This window comes from Drosophila obscura, unplaced genomic scaffold (genome assembly GCF_018151105.1).
Source record: "Drosophila obscura isolate BZ-5 IFL unplaced genomic scaffold, ASM1815110v1 contig_170, whole genome shotgun sequence".
Classification (NCBI taxonomy): Eukaryota; Metazoa; Arthropoda; class Insecta; order Diptera; family Drosophilidae; genus Drosophila; species Drosophila obscura.
Window position 1 is genome coordinate 1,333,356 of NW_024542758.1, and position 24,608 is coordinate 1,357,963.

General features: G+C 45.2%; 1 protein-coding gene across 1 annotated transcript in view; it reads left to right on the top strand.

The window, feature by feature from the left end:
* Positions 1–24,608, top strand: part of LOC111070572 (MOXD1 homolog 2) — a 120,963-nt gene that overhangs the window by 71,880 nt on the left and 24,475 nt on the right. Inside the window, exon 3 of the mRNA XM_022361230.2 lies at positions 10,163–10,318. Within this exon, the coding sequence (XP_022216922.2) occupies positions 10,163–10,318 (156 nt within the window). The remainder of the gene's footprint in view (positions 1–10,162; positions 10,319–24,608) is intronic.

A 24,608-nucleotide genomic window follows, 5' to 3' on the forward strand; every position in this document is an offset into this window, starting at 1 on the left:
CAGAAAGCAACAGAGAAACGTGTTTTCCCAGTCTCTGGCAGGGGGAAAACAATGCCAATGTCGTTGTTAACCTTTTTTTTTTTCCATCCTTCGCCTTTTGGCTGCCGCTGCCATCAAGCTCCCCGCCACTTAGCCACCACTCCAGGAAAACACTCCCCTGGACTATGACGCAAACAATGATATTTACATTTTTTATCTTCTCCAAGCCCCATGCCCCATGCCCGATGCTCCATTCCCAACCCCATGGTTTTGGTAAATTTTTCGTCTGAAATTGGAAACAGGCCGAAGGGCTGCTTCGGCATCTGCACGTTTTGGGGCTGAAATAAAAATGGGACAGAGGCAGATACAGAGATACAGAGGCGAAGGCGGAGAGGGAAAAGGGAGATGCGCAGATGAGCAGACCGACCTCCTCATATCAAAGCGATCATGGATTTATGGCCTTAATAATAGACAAAAAACGGAAGGAAGCCTGCAAAGGGATACGATACTCAACGCAGGGCGGAAGGAAGGGAGCTGCTGGCCAAATTGGACACAAAAAGGAGCACAAAAGTGGACAAGTAATTAGGGAAAGGATTTTGTCGGCGTGCCTCTCAGGGAAATGAGCAATTTTTTCACTCCACCGAGAGTGTCAGAACAGGCGACAAGGTTGTCTAAAGCAATTGGGGATAATATTTAAAGCCCTCTGAAATGCTTTTATTTAAAGAGATTATCATATGCAAGTATATGGCAATAATTTCTACCTTTCACACGCATTTTATAACATATTTGCGGGGTGCAAGGAACCTCTGGCCCTTGGAAAGCGACCCAAAATGGTCCCCATGACGTACTGACAGTTTATCAAACTCTCAAATAAAGACACAGACAACGCCAACAAAACGGAGCAGCTGCCACAAAAAGGGGGTGCACGCAAATATGCGGGAGAATTTTTCAACATTTGCTCATTAAAATACAATTTTTGCACAAATATTAAATACCCGAATATTTTGCGATGGGGAGGGAGGTTAATCCGAAATGTCGCCTGCAATCCTCAAATCTGCCACTGACATTGAGTGGTTAAGTGGTGAGGAGCAGCAGTCAGAAGAGGGCAGGGCAGGGCAAGAGCAGGGGCTGTAGATGCCTCATTGAGGGATGCGATGCGATGCGATGCGATGCCAGAGTGGAAGTACATTTGCTCTGGAGATAGCTCTCGGGTGGCACAAAGTGTCAAAAACGCTTAATAAACGTCAATGTCAGGCGATTTCAAGTCAGCGGCAAAATGCAAAAATTTTCCACGAACAAAACACACTCCTCTCTATCAAAACTGTCAAAGAGAGAGAGAGAGAGAAGTGAGAGAGCTGAATCTGGAGCTGACTTAGAGCAGAAGCTGGTGCTGAAGCTGAAGCTGGAGCTGGAGAGGTGGAAGAGATTGGAAAACCGAAACCAAAACGCAATTGAATTCGCAGTGTCAGGAAAACGTACACCCAGGACACGGGCCAGGACACCCAGAATACACATCTCGATGCCAATCCCTCAATTCCTGCTCTCGGTTTCACGCACTTTCATTTCATTCGATTTCGTTTCCGTTTCCATTCCGTTTCCATTCCGTTTCATTCACCCGTCGCTCATCTCGCTTGACAAATGGAGTGTCATAAATGCAGCCCTTAAGGGCAGACCAGACCAGACCTTCCTTTACCCCGTGTCCTGCCCACCCCCCTGCTCAGGCCCACACCTCCTTCCCTTTTATGCTAAACGACACGTAGACTGTCAGTCCCATCCCATTCGATCCCAACGTATCGTTTCGTATACGTAACCCACCCACCAGAACAGGCTCTGAAGAGCTAAAAATGCACAGGGGGATTGGAAATTTATTTGAATTTGCTTTTAGTTTTTCGGGTCTGCGTCTGAGTGTGTGTGTGTGTGTGTGTCTGGGAGACACATTCAACAGATTTCGATGGCAGCCGTTACGGATCGCATTTAAAAAGTGGTTTCAATGTACAAACAAAATGGGAATGGGCGTCCCAGTGGGAGAGTTGATGGTTAGGCCATAAAGATACCCAGTAGCGGTTGAAGAACATGTCTCAAATGAAGAGTAAAGCAGCTGGGGTAGATGAGAGCTGAGAGTGTTCATTAAGTGTGTAATCTAATGGGGAAAAAGAGTGTTGAAACAATCAGAATTCAATGAAAATTAAATAATAATCACCTCTAAAGTAAATTTTACAGATACCCTGTAGAACAGCGGAACAGTATTCGTAACGATCAGTTAAGGGAAGTAATTCTCCCGGTAATAGTTAGACTCTTCCCAGGAGTCGCACATATACTTAGCCTCTTGGCTTTCTCCACGGTAGCATCAGCTTTAGGACTCACCCGCTGTAACAAAAAGAGGGCGTCAGCATCAGCCCGCACCCAATGCAAAGGCAAAAACAAAAACTGACAGACGTCAGCTTAACAATATGACAAATACAATTTTTCGTCTCTCTTTTTTTTTATGATAATTTCATTTTACTATAAAAACGCATTATTATATAATGCGTTGGGCATCCCCCGACAACGCCCCCCATACCACCCAGATTCAGATCCAGAAACAGAGTGCCATCGTCATCATCCTCGCATCCGAGTGGGCGTGGCCAGAGCGAGACCCAACAGCGCTTGGGCGGCACACTCGTTGGACAATTGAAAATGATATATAAAAAAAATAGTCGCTTCCGCTCTCACTCTCCGACTCCCTTTGTTTCTTTTCATAATTTGTTTTATATTTTTGTATGGTATACGAGTGTATTTTTTTGTGGTATTTGTCATCGCTGAAGGGTTGAAGAGGATAAAGGGTCGGTCCATAAGGGAGAAGTGTCTGGCTGAACGCCCTAGAGTTAATTTTGAGTGACGTGCAAAGTTTGTTAATTGAATTTGCCTTTTTGATATGTATGTCACATTGATGATGACGCCGCAGCACAGCAGCAGCACAGCAGCACAGTGGGGACTGGCTAAGTGGGCTGTGTACATGACATTAATTGAGCGAACTAGTTAAAAGGGTTGCTTACCCCGGTCCCCGTTCCCCGGTCCCCTTTCTCTAACTCTTCTTTTGGGGTTCTTCCCCCTGTCGAGCAGTCTCGACCTCGAAGTTACCAGAAATTGCTTAATGCAAATGGGTAAAATCAAGTCCCTCCCTCGGGGGTAAGTAAGTGGCAGAGATTGCGCCAGAGAGGGTGCAGGGTCTCAGAATTCTAAACATTAAATACGCGTTGACTTTGAAATGAAAGTATCTCTTTGATGGCTGCCTGATGCTGTCCAATTAGGGGGTTGGAAAAACAATGCAATTATCTTTCGTTTCCAGAACCCCGAAATGCAATCTAAGCTCGCTTTGTTTTTGGAAATTATTTCCGTAATTCAATCCAAAGTTCCAGCCAATCTCGTTAATTATATCTGAACTCGCTTAATTGGATCATTATTTAGCTTTAGCTCTGCTTTTTGTGTGCAAACTGGATAGATTTTCCAAATAACCTTCGTAATTTGCGGATTTAACGATGGCAAACTTTAATTTTACTTCATCTTCTGTCCTAAAATGTTTTGTTTTCTACGTGAAATTCCATTTGGCTTATTCTAAATTGTAATAAATTCAATTTAACTTCAAGTAATCTTCCTTTTAACCTCAGTTAATGGCATTGCAAAAGATATGTATTGATTTCTCGACACTAAAACGTAGATAGATTCACATTTCACACAGCTAACCTCACTGTTCACACATGTCGCTATTTACTCGGCCTTCGTATGCGTGTCTCCACTGTATTGCTGGCATTAACCCGGATGTCAGTTTTTGTGTGCTGTGTGTGGTGTGGATATACTTTGATTTTGATTGTTTGCAACTGCATTCCATTCCGCTCGTCGCTGATCCATTGCCCACACAACACAACACCATTCAATACGATGCTATTTCATCCCATACACCCATACCCATATCCATTCCCACTCCATTCCGTTTTTAATCATTTTAATATGCCGCTTTTTGTGTGTGGCTGTCGTCCAGGGCAGTGCTGCTTAATGCATCAATGCATCCAATGCATTTACCCGTTATAAAGAGAATGGCGAACAGGCAGAGCGGGGAGAGAGAGAGTGAGTGAGAGCGCCGGGCAAAGAGACTGACAAATGGCAGAGACTAATTTATAGACATTTAATGCCGTCATACGCAGCCTTAGTTGGGCAATAATCATTGAAAATGATAATGTAATATGACCATTGAAGAGCATTTAACTCATTTCAATTGCTGTCATTCACTCTGCTGTCCCCCCTATGTCCCTCTATCGCTCAGCCACTCACCGCACAGCCTGAAACAAGACAAAGTGATTGATATTTAATCTAAAATAAAAGCCAAAACTCTGTTGGGCAATTTCCATTTTAATAAAATGCCTTTTATCAGCATGAACAAACAGGGGAGAGAGAGTGAATGGATTGGTTTTGGTTGTTGTTTTTTTTGGCAAGTGGCAGTGGGAGATACATATGTATGTACATAGTCGTGAATGAAGAATTCTCTCACCCAAAACTATGCCAATGAATGGGGCAGCAGTTCGTCCCCGTTCGGCCAAGCCGTGTTGCATGGCACTGCACAATTTGTGGCTGTTTGATTTCATAAAATATTAACTGGCAATTTGCAGTGTCTGCATAGCAAACTATATACGAGTATGCTTCCATAGATACAAGACCAAGATGAGCAAAGTCTAGGGTTAGGCAAACACACAGAAGCAGTTTAAGATGAGTTGAAGTTGATGTGAATGATGGACAGAGAGACAGACAGGCGGACGGGCTAGATAGATGGAATGGGGTGGGGTGGGATGGGTGGCTCAAAAGGAGCTTCAGGCGATTTAATTTGCCAGCGATTGGCTGCGAGATTTTGATCTCCAGCCCTGGCAATCATCGCCCACACTCTCTCCCTGCGAACTCGTAACTATATTAATTGATATACATGCTCGCAGCGGTAATTTAAGCTAACTGACGTCTCCTACCAATGCCATATCATCCAACCTAATAGACAGAGGGCCTGGGCTATGGTTTTGGATTGGCATCGAGCATGAGTCGGGTATGAGTCTGGAGTCCTCGGTCTTGATGACTATGCCCAGGGGCGCGCTCTCTTTTTGGCGCTGATATGCCACCCACACAGAGACAGAGAGAGAGAGAGAGAGACACACACCGATGCTTATAGAGGATGCTCTTGTGCACTCCTGCAGGCAAATAGGCAGGCAACATAGCGTATACGTAATCAAATGTACATAAGGCATCAAACAGCAGCGGCAGCGGCAACGGCAACGGCGGCGACGCCATCAATTCCTAAGCCAAAACGGGACACAGGGAGTGTGGGGGGCACAGGCTCCAAAGAAGCCAAAACCAGCGTGGGTGTTCGGTGGGAGGGAGGGAAGGCTGCGAAGAAGCTCCTGTAGCATACATCAAGTGCAGGCTGTCAGCCAGTCGGTAAAGGCGGGGCAGGGAAATGGAGCAGGAAAGGAAGGACAAGCAGTGCACAGGAAAACAATTTACAATGCCACCAACTTAACAGGATGGGGCAAGGGGGCAGCGGGCAGGGGGACAGGAGATGCTGCTGCATACAATTTGGCACTGGCAAATGGCAATAGATGACTAAGACACTTGGCATTGGGCAGGGGGCGTGTGCCCACGAGGGTGGTTTCCACAGTCTTTTGGGCAGAGAAAACTAAATTTGAATTGGAAAAAGGAGAAAGGAGAAAGAAGACACCTTTTGTCTCCAGACTTTTCCATCATTTAGTTGCAACATTTTCTTTATAAAGTTCTTTCCTTTATGCTGTGGTCCCCAGAGCTTGTTCCATCTAAATCATAGAAACCTGTCGGAGTGGTCCAGAACTTTTTAGTCGACTCTCCAGAAGTCGTAGTCGTACTTAGAATAGAAGAGATAGGAGAGCCAACATTTTGATATTTGTTTGATATGTGAGCGAGCGATGCGAGCAGGCGGGGAATCGGGCAACCAACCCTTTTGCTGTACGGTCTGCTCTGCAAAGTAAATCTGTACACGATGCTAGGCATTAGTGAGGCCAGGAGGAGGATTTCGGTCCTGATGGCTGATGGCTGGGGGTTGGTAATAAGTTTAATGTGTGCTCCGAGCATATTTTAAGGCTTTTCACTTGAGCCATCCAGGCCAGGCCAGCCAGCCATCTTGCTAGCCAGCTGTCAGTTCAGTTCAGTTCAGTGCAGATGACTTGAGCAGAGAGGCAGCAGAGTTGAGTTTGTTGATGATGGTTCGTTGACTACCTCCCACTGCCACTGCCACTGCCACTCCCACATCATCCGATGTACTTCACTGAACTGTCCCAGCTGACGTTGAATTATCATAAATTGCCAAAGTTTGTTTTTGGCATAACAAAACTTGGGCCGTGCAAGGAGTGTGAAAAGTTGCCATCAAGCGAAAATCAGAACAATTAGGCTCATGCATGGTAGAAGGGTTCATTCGTTGGTTCGTTTCGTTCGTTCGTTCGCACTCGAATCGGTTCCCGTTTGCTCTTAAGTGCAATGACAGTGGTAAAAGCAGTGGGGAGGTAGGGCATAGGGTAGGGCTTTGCATAAGTTTGCGTTCTGCCTTCTGGCAGAACGTCCTCGTCAGTACGCTGCATAATCCTATTAAATTCACGTTGCGGGCAAAGTAAACCAACTGCAAAAGAAGAGAAAAACCGCTCCAAAGGTGCTTAATTTGTGCGCAGCTTTTATTGATTTCCCCCACCATCCGCAGCCCCATCGCACCACTCACCACACACCCACATATTAGAAGAGGAGCTCAGGCTAAAAGGCATTAAAGTCTTGACAAGGCTATTAAATGCTTAAGAGCCAGCGACGTTAATGACAACATCGCAAAAGGGCAAACCAGGGCCAAGGAGCCAGCCGTACGTCCTGGTGCTGCTCAAGCAGAAGTAGAGTCGAGACGCGAGCCGCGAGCTGCGAGCTGCGCAAGGATTACAATTTACGAGTCCTGCGAACCATGAAGGTGTGATAAAATTTCAGCAATTAAAAAAACGTGTGCGTTGACAACGACAAGGGAGAAAACGAAGCACTGGAGCAACTGCAGGACGACTACAAGAGCACACAGTCAACGTGGCATGCAACTTAAAAAGAAGACGCAGAAATCCTTTATTTGGAAATGGTAGCCCAGGGGAATACTCTAACGAAAGAAGTTAAAGATGGATGAGATATACTTGGTGTTGGGTATCCGTAGAAATATCTAAAAAGAATTAACAAAAATCTTGTATTCCAATCAGCCAGCCTACGGATAGTTCGAGAATAATTGGCATAGCATACTTTTCAGGGTTCCCCTTTGGAACCAAACAAACTGGATGCAAAAACTGTTATACCTTTGACTGGGAATTCCAGTTCCGTCAAGGCGAAATTTCTTCTACTTCTTCTTTTGCGCTTTTGTGCAGAGCAAAAAGTAGAGAGTTGCGAGAGGGAGAAAGTGAGAAAGAGAGAGAGAGAGAGAGAGTTGCGAGGGAGATGGCACCACTCATACACCTATAAAAAAAAGTTGTGAGCAGTTTAAACGTCGCGTTGGCATTTGAGAGCAGAACAGCTCCTAAGAATATTGCAAATTTATGCGCCTTTCCTTTTTGCATAATTACCCCCAACGACCCTCGGTAACCTGAACCTGAGTGGAGATCCCTCCCACCCATCGCCCCTGCAGGGCGAACCCCCTGGAACACGCCCACGCACACGCACACACAGATTTTGATAACGTCGTGTCGTGTCGCTTCTCTCTCTTGCAACAGTGCAGCGCGTATTTTTAATTTCCGTCAGTTTGTGTCTCCCTCTCCTCTTTCCCTTTTTTCTAGATAAGCGGGAAACATGTCAAGGTATGACTATGTGTGGCTCTGTGTGTGTGTGTGAGGTAGATAATGTAAAATTAAAAGGGAAACTGTGTGCAAAACAGGCCCAAACGGGAAGAGGAACTGGAACTGTGCGCCTGTGATCTTGAATTATGCGTTTCTAGATTACCACCAGCAACAAAAAAAATGAGAGAGAGAAACACAGGACCAGGGACAATCATATACAGAAAGAGAAAGAGAGCGGGAGTCAGAGAGAGAGAGGAAGAGAAGCAAACAGTGAGAACTGTTGAAAATTATCTGTAGAATAGATGGGAAATATTTTCACAAAATATATGTTAAATGTTTCGCTACGCGAAAAGCTATAGGAACAGCCCCAGCCCCAGCCCCAGCGAAGAGATGGCAATGGTGAAAACTTTTAATTAGCTAACTAAAATGGCAAATGGCGCAGCCGGAGAGATATGATTAATGAAATGCTGGCATGTAACAACACGCAACAGGGGGAGGCGTGTGGCACGAACCAGGAGCATGAGAGATGATATAAATTGGGGCAAATTAATTGCAACAGCCTCAGGTGTATGTGTCTGAGTGTGTGTCTGTGTGTGTGTGTGGAAAATTTTTCGTTGTAATTAGATGATGGAAAACGCTCATTTTGCTATCCCACCGAGTGGTAAAAGGAGGGGGGTGAGAGGCAGGAGAGCTTTTTTCTATGCGCTATAATCTGTCAGATGGGATAAAACAGCTTGGGAAAGTGAACATCCTACTCTGTCCGTCTGTCCGTCTCTCCGTCTGTCTGTGTGTCTGTCAGCCCGCTTGTTAAGTGTGATAAAAGATAGAACATTAACGGAAATAAATCAAATGCTCTCAGGTGGGGGATGATGATCTACGCGTGCAAGCGAGCGAGGGGGGGCAACAAATAAAAACTGACCATCAGCTGCGTGTTTTCCTTTTGGGAATGATGGAGGATGCAATTTCCCAGATGAATAGAGCAGAATTATCAAATGGCAAAACGGTAGAAAAGTAAATGAAATCTAAAGAAATCTTTCACAAAAATCTATTACCTTACCAAAAGCCATTGAAAGGAAAGGAAAGGAAAGTGCTGTGGGTACCTCTTTTTTGTTTCCTTTGATATAGAAAGCAAATAATTAAATCAATAAAATGTAGCAATCTCTGCCATGTATACAGGAGACAGTTCTTGTCTCTGAAATTCCATCAGCTTCAATTACGGACGGAGTGTGGGGCATGGGCATGGGCATGGCCCGCAAGCATAGGTTCTGTTCTCCTACACAAATTTGACTTTGGCAACATCATCAAAATTTTTAGCCAAACAAAAAGATGAAGAGAAAACGGAAAGGGATGAAGAGGAGAAGGAGTGAGAGACAGCAGAAGATGGCAGGAGCATAACGCCCATTTGCAGTCAACTGCCAATATGAAAAGCTGAAATCCTTTTACCAGGCACCGCACCTCTGTACCTCACCCGTACATCCCCCACCGGCCCCCTGCTCATGCACTGAGGGAACATTTTGCCAGGCCATGCTGGGAGGCGACTCCACCCGATACTGAGGGCAGGCAGACAGAGGTCATGTTGTTATACTCGAATGTATATGAATTTACATACGCCCGACCCACACTCAACACTCTCCTCCCGTCGCCCTGACACCCGCTCTGACACCCACTCCTGATATCTGGCTTCTGTGTTCGACTTCGAGGCTGGCCAACATGTGCAAAAGAATTGGATAAGATGGAAAAGGAGAAGCAGCAGCAGAAGCAGCAGCAGCATCAGCAGATGGAGGAGCAGCAGAATTTTGTGTATTTTTAAACCGAAAAAGGGTCTTCCCATCTGCTTCGTGGTGGGCAAAACTACTTATTCAACTTTAGCCTGGCAACTCTGTCAAAACAGAAGAAAAGAGCAAAAAGAGTGGAAAGAAGAAAGGACGAGCCAAAGCAAGGCCTCGTCTGCCTTCAGTTTTCACCAAAATTTAAATTATTTTACGAAAAAACAAACATGAAAAAAAATATACTCGTATACGAGTATGTGTGTGTGTATGTATCGTATGCATGGGGAAAAACTTGAGCTCACATGGCATGGTGCGAAAGTTGTGTGGAGTCGAGTGCAGTGCTCGGGACTGCCTGTGGTTGGCCAGGGGTGGGTCGGGGTAGTGGGGTTCCAGAAGAACAACAAGTCGAACAGTTCCTTTCTTTGTATAATGACATGAAAATATGTCCGAGAGCCGAAAACCCATCCCGAAGTCGCCTTATATGTACAAAAAGTATTCCGTATTCCGTAAATTAAGTATTTTTCTCGCATTTTACCATTCATTAATCCCATTCTCTGGCGCACTGTGCCCTGCATTTAATTACAGGATCGACACGTCACACGGAATGGTGACCCCGAGCCGGTGGTGGATCCCTCGCAGGATTATATGCTGATGCTGGGCTACGAGAACGCCACACACACGGTGCTTCGCTTCCGCCGCAAGCTGGACACATGCGACGGCACACATGACATGGCCATAACGGTGAGTACAGTCCACATACAGTCCACAGACATCTCAGACTTCAGTCGTTGGCACCTCCCCCCTCCCAACCCCCTTCTTAATAGATATACTGGCCAAAGTTTTTGCCACTTCCAAATGGAATTTATGCACTCCACTCCAGTCCACTGTTAAAGCGAATGCGTCTCTGCTGTTTCCCGTACTCGTACTCGTAATTTATGTTAATAAAAAGTTTCAGGGAGTGCGTTGCGATGCGAGTCTTGCTGGCTGCCCCGAAACTCTCCGATGATATAAGCTTTCTGCCATCAAAGTGCTAAAGTGATTTCGCTGTTGCCTCCATGCTTCCATCCATCTGTGCTGTATCCTGTCTCCTGTCCTTCCTCCCTTGCTCGTAGCTGGGAGTTGTTCAAGTTGTGGCAATAACCTTAAACAAATATAAACATTGAAATTTGTGACATGCTAAGCATACGGAATCAAGCCAGAGGCAGTGTCTCCCATTCTCCCATGAACTGCGAAATGGATTGGTAAGGGGTGACAGAGAGTGCTCAAGGATTAAACACTGCAGATTAAGGGTTGCACTCGATAACGATACGCACTGCTGCTGCTGCTGCTACTGCTGCACTGTAGATAAATACTGATTGCGCAATTAGTTTGCGGAAATCTCTTCATATTTTGCTACCTCCGCTAAGCACTCTATCAAGACCGCAAAAATACTCGTATATTGGCCAAGAGTAGGGGGGAACAAGTCGTAGTGATAAAAGTTTTATCACGTATAACTTAAGCGTAAATCTTAAAGAAAACTTTCTGGTTAACTTAAGTAAACAAAGCGCGTGGCGCAAACACAAATACTCCTCCTCCTCCTCCTCCAGGGGGACACAGCGAGAGGGAGAGACCGAGTGAGACATATGCCAGACATGGCGACAAAGACTGAAAAGGAAACCCAAACCCAACCACAAACACTCGTACACTCGTAGACTCGTTCTATATTGAGATATACTAGTGTGGCCCCCACACAACTTTGCCTAACCTCCAAACAGAGGATTGAGAGGAGGGATAGAAAAATGTTATGCAGAGTCGCGTGTGTTTGCTCCTAGACACATTTGGTTATTGCTTTATCTAAACGGTCTCTCAGACCTCCACACCCCTCGAGATTTCTGCTGGGGAATGGGTGTGGTTGTGGGCCAAGTATTTTATTTGTCTAGCGTATTAATTGGATTTTGTCGCGTCATCAACGACACTGCCAGGATGAGTATGAGGCGGAGGCAGAGGCTAAAGCTGAGGCAGAGGCTGAGAGTTGGCAAGGAACTGTGTAGCAAGCAACACTACACCATGCACACACACACACACATAGCCGAAATGAAATCTTTTGGGGCAAATCGCCCTAGACAAATTAGTTTGCAATAAGCTGGCTGGTTAATGTTGTCGGAGCTGCTGTAGATGTTGTTGTGGGTAATTTCGGAGCACAATGCAAAGTTTTAATGAATTTCTGTTTTAGCTGACCCCACTTTACGCAGTTGGTTTAAGTTTTCCGCTTCAATTTACTCTCAAGCAGCGCTCCATAGCTCCAGAGCCAGAGTGGGGCACAAGAGTTGGCGTTGGCTGCTGCACAAATTTGTTACTATTTGTATACTCTGGTTACCCCAGGGAATGCATATTTAATGGGGTATATTGGGTAACACCCAATCACCCGAGCAGCAATCATAAAACAAATGTTAAACAGATTTTAAATGGTACACACATATGTTTATACATATGCAAGCAGCTGCAAGTCCTATGATAATTATCTGAAACTGAAATTATCTGAAATTATCTTAAACAACTTGTTCGTAATTATTGAAATTTTTGTATTATAGTTGCATAGTTATCGTTGAGTGTTATAAAAGTTGTCTAACATTTTATTCCAATTAAATTACTGGGCATCAGATAGGTCGAGACCTTTGCCCTACTTCCCCCTTATTCTCGTACAGCACCAGAAGTTTTTCCCTATTTTTGGCTTTGCTTTTCTGCTTTCACTTAACTTCCTTGCCCGATTTTCGTATTTTGTGCAATTTTCTGGACAAGGTATTTTGCATCTTTTGCCCACTCGCGCGTTGAATATGCTCTTTCTCCCTCTCTCGCTCGCTCTCTCATTTCTTTACTCCAGCGTAAAGCTCTCCCGCACTCCCCATGAACAAAAAAGTAAACTACAACTTGCAGTTTTTTGCATTAAGAGCAGTGGAGTGGTGGTGGGATGGTGTGATGGTGGAGCAAGGGAGGCCGCACTCTAGAGGGGAAAGCAGAAGCAACCATTTGGCAAATTAAGCGCTGTTTGTTGTGCATCGAGGGGGTGGTTGAGGAAGGAGTGACTGGTGGGTAGGGGGAGGTTGGTGAAAATTAATAATGTATTGTGTGCAGAGCCATTTGCAAGGTCTGAGTTTGGTTTGTCCGGCAAAGTTTGAGGTCAGCACAAGGCATGATTTGCCATGCACTTAAAAATTTATTAATTGTTTGCGTTGCGCCAACTATTCCTTCCCCCATCTCCCGTTACTATCCTACCCAGCCCAGAAGGCACTCCTGTCAATCCGTACACTTTCTTTCTTTACGCGCTTAACGAGCGGCAATTGTGCAAATTACAGCAGAAACTTGCTGGGGGGAATGGAAATCCTTCTGAGGGATACTCTAAGGGATATTCCATAGAACACGTGTAGCATTGAACCTTTTTTTTCAAAAATTTTCCAATTTTAATCAGCTCATCACATAATATTTTCACTCCTTGGACTTTGTGCCACTTCAAAGCGCACTGAGGCCAGCCATATGGATTTATCAGTCTAAGCCGCTCAAGTGGCATAATCATGCCGAGCCACCCCTCTGGATCTGGTCCATTCGTCCCGCAAGGTTGCCAAAATTAACCCAGACCAGAAGGCTACTGTGAGCGGGAAACTGGGAGACAGAGGCTGGGCCTGCATTTTTAATATACCAAAATGAAATTTCCAGCTGTTTAAGCGCATAATAAAAAATAAAAAAAAGAACCCTACTTTAAATAACTTGCAACGATTTCAAGAATTTTGTTTGGGTCCCTAGTCAACCCTCCACACGCCACAGCCCACAATTTTCCAGTAAAAGGTCATAAAAAAAGACGGAATAAAAAAAATGGCATAAAGGGAAAGTTAGAGGCCAGAAGCAGTGGGCGGAGTCAATCAGCTGCTCAACCTTTCAAGCGCTGCCAATGTTCAATTAAGCGTGTACAATAAATTCCCTTCCGAGGCACAGTCACAGTCACATCCACCCCTATCGATACAGATACGCGTATACATATGTAGCAAGCATATGTGCGGGAAGGCATTATCCGGGCAAAAGTTCAAAGTTTGTGTCTCGACAAATTCTCCTATAAATATAAATAAAAATGTTTATTTATATAATTAATTGTATCAGTCGGGGTGCAACCCTTTTCTCCTCCCTTTTTGGGTTCATAAATAAATAAAACTGCAGGCGGGGGCGGTTCCACAAATGCACGCACCGTATTTTTAATGACCGAAAGTGCCGGACGGGGGCGTGGGGTGTATAAACCGCAAAAACGTCAACCACAATACAAAAATTACAGCCACTAAAAACCGCCATCGACGATGGCGACGACGCCGCCGTCGAACAAGTTGGAAAATATCAATCGATGTGGGTTCATTTATGTGTAATGAACATTAATGAAGCGCAAAGAGCGTGACTAATAACGAAATTACCAATTGGCCAAAAAGAGTCAAGTCCAGAGCGGACGGACAGGGCAGGACAGATGACGTCAGGCAGAGATGACTCCACTCCCTTCGTGGAAGAGGGAAAATGTTCGAAAGAAAATCTAACAAAAACGATGGCGCATTAAATGAAGGAAAAAAAAAAGAGACGAGTGGATAAACGGGGGAAAAAGATACAGAAAGAACTGCAGAGAGAGGTGGAATAATAAAAGTCTGAGCATAAACCATAAAATGCCATTAAGTGCGTCATTTCAATGTGATTTCAGATTCGAGATTTTGGATATTTCCTTCCTTTCCTCCCATGAAAACTTTCGATAATGTAAAAGAGGGAGTGTGCATCTTTCACATTCAAAAGTTTTCTCTCCGTTTTCCATTTAACTGCTGGTCAATTTAAATACTTTTAATGATTTCCTTTGCTATCCAACAAAGTTCTTCTGCAGTGAAATATGACTGGCAAATAATCAGCAGCGATTACGAAAGGATTTTTACTGGCAGGAGGAGATTGAAATACATTTATCACTCAATATTCCACAGCCGCGAGTGAGTCTCGTCTCAGCTGTCTTTTCGGGATTCGATAATGAATGGATATTCCTTTATTTAATGCCTACAATAGGAGCGGAGCGCGACTTTAATTGAATTTACCCGAACTCGCTTAATTGCTGGAACGCCCACTTCCAATCATTAAAATGTTTATGGGTGCCTCCAGTCTGTACTCCCTGTGTCCTCCCCTCTATCTAATAAAAGAGCCCACCATCTACTCAAAATTGTCATTAGGTATCGCCCATCCACTCTTATCCAACTGAAACTTTTTAGGGGAGTGGAATGACTGAAACTTTGATTTAGATTTGTGTGCAACATAATTAAGTAATTACAATTTTTAATTTCTCATTGACTTTCATGTTGATTACTGACTATTATAATGCTCATTATTTGCTTAGGCAGAAATAAACAACAACAACAACAAAAACCAAAAGCAGAAAAACAAAAGAAAAACTCATTTAAAATGCAAATTTCCTCTAAGCCTCACAAAATTATAATTCAGCGCAGAGAACGAGACGAGAGCCACAACATTCCACACCGAAAGTGACAATTAACACTAATTGTCATTATAATAATTTCATATTGTTATTGTTTTTGTTGTTGTTGTTGTGCGCTCTCTCTTTCTCTCTCTGTTGTTGGGGTAATTGTTTAAGCTACCACGGCATTTCCCTGTTCCGAAAATTAAAAATGCAAAAAAAACACACAACAAAACAAAAAACTGCATAGAGTGTGGAAAGATTGTGGAGAGGAGAGAAAACTTTGCCCGTGTGAAGTTCTGTTCGAAGCCTGTTGAAAATATTGTTTTTAATATAATTTATGTGCCTGGCCCGGGCCCGGGTCTACAAGTAGTTCTGTAATGGAATTACGGTCCTGTATGTGGGGCCCTACCATTTCCTTCCCAGCCAGCCAGCCACATGGCGCTACAATTTTTGCTATGTGTTTATTATTTTAACACGAAACTTGCACTCGAGTGAGGCAAAAGGGTGAGAGTGAGAATGAGAATGAGGGTTCCGAGGAGTTTTCCCCACTTGTAAACAGTAATTTTTGCCCATTAATGGTGGGGCCCTGGTCCGGCACCCGACACACATTCTGATATATACAAATACATATAGTCGTACATTTATGTGTATATGTGTATTTGTACATATATGTATTGTTATGGCTGTTTTCCCTTTGGAAAGTCAAATGGGGAAAAACAAAAAGGCAACAAGTCAAGTCGACAGTAATTTTCAACACTTACAAGCTGCGCTAAGGAGCCCAGGACCCCCAGGACCCCCAGGACCCCCAAGACCCCCAGGACCCCTGAATCCCAGACACCCCCCAATGGCCATTGCAATTTCCACATCAAACGGGGAGAATTCCTCAAAACGAATTCAACGTGACAGAAGGAAGTTCTTACACAAAACATATCAATGCGGCAAAAAGCCATTTCTAATGGGGAATATGCTGGCGTTTCGTATGAGAAAACGTAATGGGGAACAGGCCAGAGTGGAGCGCCCCTTCTTGGCGCTGACGCTGACTTTAGTGCAAAACCGTGCCATAAACATGAACACCCAGACCCAGACATCTCTCTTACGGGTCACATATGTGTGCACTTTGTCACGACATAAGCTCGAAACTGCTATACTTGGGGGGAATGGCAGGAAAAGGGATAGGGAAAGGGAAGGAAAGGGGAATAAAAGCACAGAACGCAAAAACCGAAAACCAAAGCACCGACTTTTATAATGAATTATTAGTGGAGTGGTCAGGGGATCGTAAGCAGCGCTGCCTGCCTCTCGTGTGGTGTTTGCGGGACTTGCGGTTGCAGCGCTTGGCACTTAAAAATTTAATGGGTCCTGCAACAACGTACAAAAAAGAAGAACAAGCCAGGGCCCCCAAAAAGTATGCAACAAAAATTTAAATTGATTTAATTTTTGACTTATTTTTAGTTGCTGGCGGTGCGAAGGGAGTGGTCCAGAGTAAGGGGTAGGGGTAGGTTCAGCCAACTGGAAATCCTTTGGCACTTTGTTAATGCCGAAAGTCACAAGAGCGTGAACCGAACCGAACCGAACCGAACCGAAAATGGTTAGCCTTCAACCAACTAAAAGCCAAGTTAAGTGCACAAGGTGGTCCACAACAGTATGTGAGGAAGTGGCTCTGCACCTTTACTCTTACACAAATCCATTAATGCAGCAGCAATAGCTAAAAAAAAAAAAAAACAAAATTTTAAACAAATCTGCAAATAAGAAAAACTATCCCTCAATTTTGATTGCTAACAGAAACCTCTCCCCTCTTTAATGGAACTTCCCGCTCATTACTTACGGACGCGTTTGTTCCTGCTCCTGTTGGGTTTTTTATTAGCCAAAAACCGTTTCATGTTGATTGCTTTGAAGCGCACAATGGAGTTCTCCTGCTCATGCTCCTGCTCCTGCACCGCCAGCCTAAAAGCCTCTTTTCAAACACAAACACACTCATCTCAGACCTAGACCACTTTGCACTCGCACGGGCACTGCCACTGGCAATGGCAATGGTCGAGCTGCCAAACAAAAATTGCGCATAATTCCTCAGTAAAAGTTTCGAGTTTTTGCCAGCCACTCCTCCAAACCAAACCGAAACTCCCTTTAGGAAGTTCTAAACGATTTTAGAGCAGGGCCAGGACCAGGACCCGACATCGTCATCGCATCGTCGTATATTTGTCAAGCAAATGGAATAACCGTTGCAATTGCAACAACGTCAAAGCCAAACAAAATGTTATTTGCCGCTTTGCCCAAAAATCAAGTACACAACCAACCAGTCCCCAGCAGTCAGCAGCCAGCAGCCAACAGCCAACAGCCAACAGCCAGCAAGCGGCAGATGCAGAGAGCCATGTGTGGATTTTGATGATGCCTTGTGCCCGTCCGAAAAGTGGTTTGGGCTCCCTTCATGAGCGATACGAGAAGTACTATATATCCTATATATGGGGGAGCGGTCCGCTCAGGAGTGGCGGACTCCTGGAGTGGTCCATGGGTAGCGCGAATAGTCGCTTTATTAAAGTTAAAACCCAGCATTGTCCCTTTTACACATGAGTTTGCCAGTTGACGAGCTACGAACGAATCAACGATTACGAGTACGGGTACGGGCTAGAGTACGGGTGCGGGTACGGGTACGGGTACGGTATATGGCAGCAGCCTCCACTTGTATAAACTGCAAAGAGATTCGCGTATTTCCAGATTTGTTGCAACAGCAGCAGCAGCAGTACACTCTACAGAAAACAATTATACAGCGGAAGGGTACACTGTGGCTTACAAAATGATTTTGCAGAAAAAGAGACGTTGATTTTAGAATATATAAAATATGCTTAGATTGAGACAAGATTGCCATAAGCTACAAAACAGATTTCGAGCTAAATAATTTCACTGATCTATAAGTGATCAATTATTCCGGTATTTCCCAGATATAAGTGATATTTTGGGATCTGGTGGGTCGAGCAATACACGTTCAGTGATTCATTCAAGGATCCTCTTGCCTTTGCGCTCCTTTTCGTTTTGTAGAGTATTTTTTCAATCTGTTCGCCTTTGCTAGTGGCCCCAAAAAACATTTCCCCCTTGTTGCGCTTTATTTTCGGACTGTGATTTTCACGTTTCGCGCTCACAAGTTTGCTTTCCCCGCCGTTTTCTGTTTTCACCCACTCCGTGTGTGTTTGTGTGTGTGTGCGCGCTTTTGTTGTTCTGGGGGAGGGTAACTGTACGCGTTCCCGTTGCCCAGTCGTGGTCCCTGTTGATGGTGTTGTGGCACCACTAGAAGTGCATGCGAAACGTGCACGATGCACGGCCAAAAAAACGCAAGCACAGGCCCAAGCCCAAACCCAAAACCCAGACCCACACCCAGACCCAAACCTAAAGCAACAGCAGAACAACAGAACAGCAAAAGCAAAAGGCAAACCCAGCAACGCAATGGGAAACGTTTGTTTTAATGCCCTAAAGCGACAAATATTGAAAGAGAGAGCCAGAAAGAGACAGGGATACGATGCTGCAGTACTAAACTCCAGTTCGGGATTTAACAGCCAAAGTAATGCAATGACAAACAAAGCAGCAGCAGCAGCAGCCATACAGACTGAGAGCGAGAGAGTTTTTGCCGGGGAAAAGGAAAAGCAACTGCGCCAGGGATCGCCCATTTTTGGCCATTTTTCCATCCGAGAACCGTTTTTTGAGGTGACTGGCAGTCCAGTCCAGTCCAGAGCATGGGTAAGGGCCATAAATAACGAGCCGAGAGTTGAGTTGCTTTTCAACGCAGCAGGGCTATGGTCGGGCATCGGCCAAGCGGGGGTAGACCAGGAACCAGGAACGTCCTGTCAAATGCAACAGGGCCAGGAAAAAGCCCCAAAAAACCAAACAACCAGCTAAAAAAAAAAACCAAAAACAAAAAAAACAAGAGGTGGAAAATCTGCGCATCCTTGGAGCCAAAGTAATTAAAGTGGCAAACGTTGACAGGCCGAGGGCCACAGCAGAAAAACAAAACAGGACTCTAAAATATTTAAAAAACAAAAAACACTATAGAGAGAAACCAAAAACTCTATATGGAGGGAAAATCAACTATGGCAGGACACTCTCTGCACTCTCTGCCATTCCCCTGGCTTACCGTAGAGCAGAGATGTTGTTTATACAAATATTAGACCACATATTGAGGGAGCACTGCAGTGGCAGTGGGAGTGGGAGTGGGAGTAGTGGTGGGCTCCCTGTGGGCACCCAGCAGGACGCCATAAAGTATGCAATAGTTTGCCGACCTGTGTAGTTATTTTATTATATTATTTATGGTCAAATGGCGAAGTAAACTTGCATTTTTCCCCCCCACTCTATCCGCTCTCTTCATTTTGTACACGCTGAACAAACTCAGTTAGTGAATTCATTTTAAGCCAAGTGGGGATACGGCATACAACACCCTCACCCCCAGCCCCAAACCCTTGGGTGAAGAGTTATTGGGTTGGAGGGGTTTTTTCGCTCATATTCTGATGTAAGCCAAATACCGCGCTAGTGACCAAAGCAACCGCAAAGTCCGAGCAACTAAGACACACATTCACACACACACACACAGACATGGAGAGAGTGAGAGAAAGAGGGAGATACGGATACAGATATGGACACACACACAAAAGAACCGCAAAAAAGTGGTCAGTTGGCCAAAAACTAAACGAAATGTAATAAAGCAACGGATATGCCAGTTTGGCTAGAACTCTACTCCATCTGGCCACGTCCATGCCCATGTCTATGTCCTTCCAATGCCACCCCAAAGACAGGGATCTGGATCTGGATAACTACTGCAGCAAACACAATAAATGAATATGAATTAGGAAACAAGCAGAGAGAGAGAGAGAGAGTGGCAACCGAAAGCGGAACAGACACAAATGTGTTGGTAATATCGTATGAAGAGCTTCTGCCCCAACCTTTAGCCACAAATACGAAAAATGTGCTGAATAACTTCAGTGAATGGCAATGTGAATGTGTTCTTGGGCATTTGGCATTTGGCTTCCGGGATAGGATTGCATAATATTGGTAAATGGAATGAACAGGTGGAAAATGCAGAGGAATGGTTCCAACATTTCACTCTGCACGAACTGCATTTTCTCCACTCAATCATGATTGATGCTCCAACCAGCAGCAGCACACTTCACTAACTCTTCTTTGACGGCGTTCTTTACTTAGCTTTCTCTTATAATTTAGTTTAGCCATAATTGCAAGTTTATTTGCTTGGCCGGCCACTTTCCTTTTGACCCACTTGAAGGCTGAAAGCTCCTGGTTTAAACTTTTCGCTTATGCAGCTCAGGCATATGTTGCCATATACAAATGCTACGTACTTATACGAGTATACACAAATTTGGATATATTTGCTGCAATAATTTAGCCGGCATCCCCATCAACCGTTTTCACAAGCACATTTGGTTGGCTGCTGCTGCTGCGTCTGCTGCTTCTGCTGCTGATGCTTTTGTCCACTGATGAACATTAATTTTGCACACAATTTAAACAACATTTTCATTTACACAAATACCGGAATGGGGATGGGGATAAATGGGTTCTTGAGTGAGTGAGTGGCAGAGCCAGGAAACTGGACTCTAGTGCGAGGAGAAACCTCATTAGATTTGTTAATTTAACTGAAATTCCTAAAAGCAATTGCACCTTGAGCCAAATGGCAAATGGGAAATGGCCTTTGCCTACTGCAATAAATAAATCAAATTAATGTCAATTGCCACAACAAATGCATCCACACAGGCATTCGTTTCGGGCATAGATGCCTCAATTTAATGAAACAGAAATCATTAAGCCACTTAGAGCCAAAGATAAAGCCAAAAACGATTACAGCGCTGGACATATTTTGTCCTGATCTGTTCTACATCTTCCACTACATCCTCACCTGAGTCTGGCACTCCAGCTGTGTCAAATGTCAGCCAGGAGGCTGCCCAGGCGGCTGTCAACAATGTGAAAGGATTCCTACTGCCTTCCCTCCCACACGCTGGCCAGGGCAATCAGAAGGCCTGACACGGCAATTAGATTACAACAAAATTGGGGTATTTGGGGAAGCAGGTGGCCAGTTGACCACTTTTCCCTATTAGTTATTGAAATCAGCTGTCAGAAAGAGTTCCGAAATGGCACAAGTGCCCCTGCCTATTGCTGATTGGATTGGCATAAATGCCAGCTTAGAGAAAGCATCAAGAATGCACTGCAAGAAATGTACGAAAGGATGCCGCAAGGAATGTCAAAATACGAAGGGAAATTTCCGTTGCAATTTCCCAGCAGTCCGGGCTGCATATCGAATAGATATTCAATGGGTTTTTCGGCGAGTGTTTTTGGCGAGCAGCAAGCAGCAAAGAGAGCTGAGCAGAGCAGAGCAGATCCCCCGACAGGCACTCACAAAAATGGACGACGTGACCATGGTAACCTGTTCACAACACAACACACACATGGAAACAGAGAAGGATATTGTACACATGTATGCAAAGGACATGGGTTTCTGGGGAACGGTTGATTTGATTGCTGTCCGAACGAGAACTGCAGCTGAAGGACCTCTAGAGCGTTGCCAGTTGCGAGTTGCGAGTTTGAAGCTCAGCTGCAGCTGCTGCTGCTGCTGTTTGGAAAAGTTTCAACAATGCAACTCTTGCCCTCAGTCTCTGCCTCTTCCACACTCAAGTGTGAATGTGTGTGTGTGTGTGTGTGAGTCTTGTGCTGCTGTTGCATTTGTTTGTTCTGTTTATAATTCAATTGTAAATGCATTTCAATTACGTGCACATTAAACTGGAGCCCAGCCACAGCCACAGGCACAGGACCCACAGACAAAGTTTTTGGGTGCCAGAGCAAGGACTAAGACTTGACCACTTGGCCAGGCCAAGTCCAGGTCCAGGGCCATGGCCATTACCATGGATGGCCAGAGCTTCGTCCCATTTGCCAGGAAAGAGTCCAGAGTCTGGAGCCAACTTAGCGAGCGGAACACGCTTCCCATTTAAGGACAATTGGCCCATTATGAGAACGCGTTGAAACGGCAAAATGAAAGTGGGCAAAAAAAAAAAAAAAAACAATGATAGAAAGAGAGAGTGGTAGGAGCAAAGCGGAAGAGTGAAGGGCAGAGTGGAATGGAGTCAGCGAATGGCTAACAATGCCATTAACAACTACTGCAAATGGCCCTTGAAGGTGCAATGTGTGAAAGACCAACCAGGAAAGAGTTTACGGCCAACAGCCGAGGCACAAACAAAGGAGAAGGCAGAGGATCAGAGCGTAAATCCCCTCACTTAGTGTTGCATAGCGTTCTAAGCCATCTAGACAGTGTGTGTTGGGCAACACTTTGAAAGCTTAGAGAGTTTAAAAAATTAATTCTCTCGTAAAGTAATAAGTAACAACTCAAACAGTTCAATTGGTCTTGCATAATGCTTAAATTAGCTATGCTTCAGTGTTATGCAGCACTTCAAATCGAGTATTTGCAGCGTTGAACAACACTCGGCGTAGCCTTCTCCAAATACCAAACCCAATCAAATCGAACTCAGCTACATCTGCTACATTGTTAACAGGGTTTAATGGAATGTGAACTGGGCCAAAAAGTCGTTCGCCCAAAACCAAAAACCAACCCCGAAAGCGTACAGTCTCTGGGTACAGTCGGAAAACCTGCCCAGTCAGAGGTTAAATGACCTTTGGAGTGCACTTAAACGGGCAGCAACATTCAGCCAACCGTTCGAGGCTGTCCCTGCTGAGCCGAGCCCTGAGCATCGAGCCTGCCTCCCTGCCACAGTGTGTGTGTGTTGTTGCAACCCTCGCAAGTTTTTCGGGCCGTAACCAAAGCCATTCTAATGAGTCCAAGTCCGAATTCGAGTCCCGCCGCATTCACAATTAGCCTCCAAGTCCTTCAGCCCCATAGCCGGAGAGAGAGAGAGAGAGAGAGAGAGAGAGCAACATTCCCTCTAAAGTGTAACCTGTAGTGTAGTCTTGACCACACTGCAAGTACCGCACCGCACCGCTACCCCTCCTCTGCACCATACAACCTTCCATCGTGCTCGTCCTCGTCATCGTCTTTGGCAATTAAGCCCTGGCCGACCGTTGACCACGGCAAATGACCGCAGCCAGTTTGCTTTCATTAATTTTTGGTTGTAATCCTTGCCGAAGCTTTTCATTTCATTCCTCGCAGCTGCTGCCTCTGCCTCTGCTTCTGCGTCTGCTCCTCCTCATCGTAGTCGTCGTAGTCAGCGTCGTGAGTCGAAGTCGTCTGTAGTCCTCGTAGTCATGTGTGAGGTGGGGGGCATGCGTGTGCCATAGTTCGGTGCACACTTTTTCACACTTTGTTCGTGGCATAGTGGGGCGGATGCCCACTACTGGAAAGGGTTAGCCGGATTTGAGGAAAGAGGAGAACATCAAAGCAAAAATTTCCAATCATCAGAAGAGGTAACAATCATTAGGGGAAACAGCTCTTCAGCTCCAACTAGTAATGGGAAACTTTTGTGGAAATGTTATACCCATCGGTAAACCCCCTGACGCACTCCATTGCTATTTCCCCACTTTTGCCTTTGACCACTCAACCGGAGGTGACGCTTTGATCAACTCATCAATCAACACGGAATCTCCCATTGATTGTCTCCTCATTCAATGCAAAATTAAACTATTTACAGGTCATTCGCATGGTCCAGAGTCCAGAGTCCAGGGGCCACACTTCCCATTGTTGGGGCGATGTGACGGCCTCTTTTTTTATTTGTTCCCTGACTGACCGACCGAGCGTTGGGTTTTTTGCCACAGTGGTCATGTTTTTACATCTGGGCCATGTCCAGGCCCCCAGTCAGCGTCGTTCGGTAGCCTCCAACGTTAATGACTTTTGTGCTGCGCCTGTCTCTATGGCTGTCTCTGTGCTGTCTCTCTGGCTGTCCTGTGTCCCTCTGTCTGTCTCCTGGCCAAATGTTTTAAAACTGGCCAACAGACTTTTTGTTGCTCTCTGCCGTGCCATGTGGATGGTGGATCCCCCGCTGTGCGTTCCGTTGTCGTTGCTGTTGTTGTTGTTGTTATTGTGGGTTGTTGTTACTGGCGATTGCCGGGCGGTTAGTGCGCGCGTTTGCCACCGCCCGCAGTGTTTGCCAGGACAACCAGGACAACCGACTCATTTGTACAGGTTTTTTACACACTCACTCTTTCTCTCTCGCCCATAGAGAGAGAGAGAGAGAGAGAGAGAGAGAGTGAGAGTGTTGGGGCGGTAGAGTCCTGCTGGGGGGAAAGGGAATTGTTAATTAAAGTATTGTCTCCTCGTTGCTGGCAAAATGAACAAGTTGAAACAAGGACTCGTGGCCCCTGGAACTACTAGTACTCGTCCTACTACTATACGGCACGGCTCTTCCTGGCCTGGTGCCGCTCCTGGGCCGTCAATTGTCGAACATGGTACTCTACAGTTCCACTTAACAGCTACAATGGGCACTTTGCCACAATGAATTCAAATGGATGCCCCCGACGTGAGTTCTATTTTTTTTTTTTGCTTTTTGTTTTTTGCTTCTGCAACACACACCCGACACCCCATCAGGGGCTCACACATACCCGTACTCGTACTCGTACTCGTACATGTGTTGTTATTGCTGTTGCTGT